The 5,000-nt window shown below is 48.6% G+C and overlaps 1 protein-coding gene across 2 annotated transcripts in view; it reads right to left on the bottom strand.

Moving 5' to 3' along the window:
- Nucleotides 1-5,000, bottom strand: part of gria1a (glutamate receptor, ionotropic, AMPA 1a) — an 81,806-nt gene that overhangs the window by 30,136 nt on the left and 46,670 nt on the right. For both annotated transcript variants that reach the window (XM_061233669.1, XM_061233670.1), the window contains exon 10: nucleotides 2,161-2,367. In XM_061233669.1, coding sequence (XP_061089653.1) covers nucleotides 2,161-2,367 — 207 coding nt within the window. The remainder of the gene's footprint in view (nucleotides 1-2,160; nucleotides 2,368-5,000) is intronic.

Raw genomic sequence — 5,000 nt, forward strand, 5'->3', positions numbered from 1 at the left:
TCCTCTTTAGTGGAGTTTGGTTTCCTGTGCGCCTCTTTTGTGTGCCTCTCTCCCAGCTGACGGATAAATTGAAATTGTTTTTGGACGGAGAACGCAGTGATGGGACACATGGAAACCAGAACGGAAGATGATTGGCTACCTTTGTGACCAGTGTGGAAGATGATTGGCTACCTTTGTGACCAGTGTGGAAGATGATTGGCTACCTTTGTACACAGTGTGGAAGATGATTGGCTACCTTTGTACACAGTGTGGAAGACGATTGGCAACATTTGTAAACAGTGTGGAAGATGATTGGCTGCCTTTTTAAAATCGTGTGGAAAATGATTGCCTACCTTTGTAAACTGTGTGGAAGATGACTGGCTACCTTTGTAAACTGTGTGGAACCATTTTGCAGCGTTTAATAGAGCCAGCTTCATCACATGACCAGCAGATGCTTAAACTGAATAAGCTTTCCCAAGCCTATGCGCGCATCACACAAACACTCTTATTAAAATCAATAAATCCAGATTAGCCCCTAAACAAACAACAAAACTCTGCCTTCCTGTGCCTAATATATGTCAGGTTAATCCCATTACTCTGATAAGTAGTGTTATAAACTAATAATAACTCACTTATAACACCATACCACTGTTATTAACGGCAATAAATAGAAGCCTTCGTAAAACTGAAAGAATTCTAGCGTCGTTCATAAAGACGAAATCAAATCTGTTGATGCTAGTACCACAAATATCGGATTAATATTATTTGTGTGTCATGATAACTTGTTATTATCTGTTAATGTGATGCTAAATGACTGTAATATAATGCAGTTTCAGTAGTCAGAGATTGGCTAAGGCACATGATAAGGCCGCGATAAGATCTGGACAGCTGTCGGGGCCCTTGAGCAAGGCCCCTAACCCCACACTGCTCCAGGGGGGGATTGTCCCCTGCTTAGTCTAATCAACAGCTGACGCTTAGGATAAAAGCGTCAGCTAAATAACCGTGATGTTTATGTTTGTAATGAACAGGTGATGAATAGGGGTGGTGTATATGATGAATAGGCGTGGTGTTAGCGTGGTGTTTGTGTTGAACAGGCGTGGTGTTTGCGTGGTGTTTGTGTTGAACAGGCGTGGTGTTAGCGTGGTGTTAGTGTTGAACAGGCGTGGTGTTTGTGATGAACAGGCCTGGTGTTTGTGTTGAACAGGCGTGGTGTTAGCGTGGTGTTAGTGTTGAACAGGCGTGGTGTTTGTGATGAACAGGCGTGGTGTTAGTGTTGAACAGGCCTGGTGTTTGTGTTGAACAGGCGTGGTGTTAGCGTGGTGTTAGTGTTGAACAGGCGTGGTGTTTGTGATGAACAGGCCTGGTGTTTGTGTTGAACAGGCCTGGTGTTTGTGTTGAACAGGCGTGGTGTTAGCGTGGTGTTTGTGTTGAACAGGCGTGGTGTTTGTGATGAACAGGCCTGGTGTTTGTGTTGAACAGGCGTGGTGTTAGCGTGGTGTTTGTGTTGAACAGGCGTGGTGTTTGTGTTGAACAGGCGTGGTGTTTGTGTTGAACAGGCATGGTGTTTGTGTGGTGTTTGTGTTGAACAGGCGTGGTGTTTGTGTGGTGTTTGTGTTGAACAGGCGTGGTGTTTGTGTTGAACAGGCGTGGTGTTTGTGATGAACAGGCGTGGTGTTAGTGTTGAACAGGCCTGGTGTTTGTGTTGAACAGGCGTGGTGTTAGCGTGGTGTTAGTGTTGAACAGGCGTGGTGTTTGTGATGAACAGGCCTGGTGTTTGTGTTGAACAGGCCTGGTGTTTGTGTTGAACAGGCGTGGTGTTAGCGTGGTGTTTGTGTTGAACAGGCGTGGTGTTTGTGATGAACAGGCCTGGTGTTTGTGTTGAACAGGCGTGGTGTTAGCGTGGTGTTTGTGTTGAACAGGCGTGGTGTTTGTGTTGAACAGGCGTGGTGTTTGTGTTGAACAGGCGTGGTGTTTGTGTTGAACAGGCATGGTGTTTGTGTGGTGTTTGTGTTGAACAGGCGTGGTGTTTGTGTGGTGTTTGTGTTGAACAGGCGTGGTGTTTGTGATGAACAGGCGTGATGTTTGTGATGAACAGGCGTGGTGTTAGTGTTGAACAGGCGTGGTGTTTGTGTTGAACAGGCGTGGTGTTTGTGATGAACAGGCGTGGTGTCTCTGGCTCACCCCGTAGACGAGCTCCCCCACCATGCCGTTCCACATCTTGGAGTCGGGGTCCCGGGCCCCGTACTTCCCGTCTGACACGATCTCCAGCTTGTAGCTGTAGCCCACGTGCTTGGCGATCTCGGCCGCCAGCTCCACGCAGTAGCCCTCGTACTTGTCGTTCCCCACCAGCTGCTCGTGGTTCTTCTTCAGCATGACGTACGGGGACTCCTGCAGGGGGACCCCACAACCCGTTAGTGTGACAGGCTACGGGGGGAACCCCACAACCCGTGAGTGTGAAAGACGGGGTACAGGGCAGAGGGGGGAGCCCCAGAACCCAATAAGCCTGATTTATACTTCTGCATTGAATCTACGGCGTAGCCTACGTGTAGCGGCGTTCCCTACACCAGAGGCTGTGACGTGCAGTTACATTTCCGGGGAGCTGTGCGGCAGGCTACGCCGTAGCCACTGTGTAGATTCGAGGCAGAAGTATAAATCAGGCTTTAGTGTGAAAGATTCGTAGCCAGCCTTTACCTGAGCTGGGCTCGTCGGGCATTAATGGAGCTTGGGTGTCTCGCTCAGGAACACTTTGACACAGTCGGGCTGGCAACCCTCCGACTGCCAGATGACCGCTCTTACCTCCTGACCTGACGACCTGACGACCTGACAACCTAAGCCTGTGTCGGCACACAACACTGTGACGCTGATGCAGGGAACATGCCGGATCATTTGAGTGCTTTAGTCTCTTTACATTACATTACATTACATTACATTATTGGCGTTTGGCAGACGCTCTTATCCAGAGCGACGTACAGTTGATTAGACTAAGCAGGAGACAATCCTCCCCTGGAGCAATGCAGGGTTAAGGGCCTTGCTCAAGGGCACCGACGGCTGTGCGGATCTTATTGTGGCTACACTGGGATTTGAACCCCTGAACTTGTGGGTCCCAGTCATTCACCTTAACCACTATGCTACAGGCCGCCCCACTTTACTACAACATTGTTGAGTGCTGATGTTTCCGCATTTCCTAAATATACCAGCATCAGCATACTCCATAAAATTGCCTATCTCCAAGGCTATTAAATATTATTGCAAATTGTATATTGTTTTGATGGCAGAGCTAAAGCAGGCCTGAGATTAGGTTTTATTTCATAATTACAGCAGTACTTCCGTTGTGCCACCCGTCCTGAGCAGACGGTCGATGAGAGACACTCACACACACACACACACACACACACTCACACACACTCAAACACACACACACACACACACACACACACACTCACACACACACACACACACTCACTCACACACAGACACACACACACTCACTCACACTCACACACATACACACACACACACACACTCACTCACACACACACACACACACACACACACACACACACACACACTCACACACACACTCACACTCACTCACACACACGGATATTTCTGTGGCCAGACTGCCAGGCTGAGTCAGTTCCGCACTGTTAGATCGAGCGTCTTCAGCAGATTACTAACACCTGAGGTTTCTGTGCAACACACTTCTTAGATAATAGAACATTCCAAATATACTTCTATTATATTTGGCTAAAGAACGAAATAACATTGAAACAGATAACCTGGCTGTTGGAGATGGAGGGGCTGAGATGGTGTTTTAATGAGAAGTGGGCAGCACACAGGAGCAGTCTGACTCACCCCACCAAGGCTGTGGGCTTGCAAAATGAACGTACAGTATTAACATTTATTTATATAGCGCATTTATCCAAAGCGATGTACAATCGATGCTTCTCATTCACCCATTCATACACACACTCACACACCAACGGTGATTGGAAAGTGACGGAAATATGATAAAACATAAGTAATATAACCTCTGTGTGATGTGTGTCGACAGTACGCTCAAACACGGGGTGAACACCTTTCATTAGACCGTTAGTGATAACGTCATTTACTTTGGGAAACTGGAAACCATTTGTTTTGTGCACAATCAACAACTATCCACTTTTCATTAGCAAAATAGTAGCACCTGACTAGTGCAGGTGTAGCTGGCTGGGGAAGGGAAAGGCAGCCCAAATTACATTAATGGCAGACGCTCTTATCCAGAGCGACGTACAGTTGATTGGACGAAGCAGGAGACAATCCTCCCCTGGAGCAATGCAGGGTTAAGGGCCTTTGCGGATCTTATTGTGGCTACACCGGGATTCAAAACACCGGCCTTGCGGGTCCCAGTCATGCACCTTAACCGCTATGCTACAGGCCGCCCTATCAGCCCGGATCAGCACGGATCAGCCCGTGTCGCACTGAGGATTCTGGGAGATTCTCCGTGGGGAGGCCAGGGCAGGTGTATAAGGGCCTGGGTCTCCAGTAAAGATGAATGATAATATGCGCAGGGGAAGCTCTGCTCCTCACCCCGGCCATGGAGGTCCGATAAGCTCATTAATAATTAAGTGCCGATCTTCAGTATTTTTGCAGTAATTTGCATCAGACCTCCAGTTAAGGTGGACCGGGATATTTGGGCGTAATGGCTTTCTGTGCTGGACTCCTACAGCGGCGCTGGGCCTCCTTAATGAAACGCTCTGTGCAGGCAGTGGTGAGAAAGGTCGCCCGCCCGGGAACCCTTTCCCTGGAGCGCAGCTCTGCTCTAATTGGCCTGCTGGGAACACCTGCTCTCTACGGGGGTCATCACCAGAGCCCTGTCTATGTGCGACTCATACATACACCGCTACCCCTCAGCCAATCAAAACACACCCAATCAACCAATCAACAAAAGGCACTTATTAAGGCTTTATTAAGGCTTCGTAACCATGCCGGGACTCGGCAGACCCAGCAGGATGGCGGCAGACGCACCAGGACGGCGGTAA

This window comes from Conger conger, chromosome 3 (assembly GCF_963514075.1).
Source record: "Conger conger chromosome 3, fConCon1.1, whole genome shotgun sequence".
NCBI classification, from domain to species: Eukaryota; Metazoa; Chordata; class Actinopteri; order Anguilliformes; family Congridae; genus Conger; species Conger conger.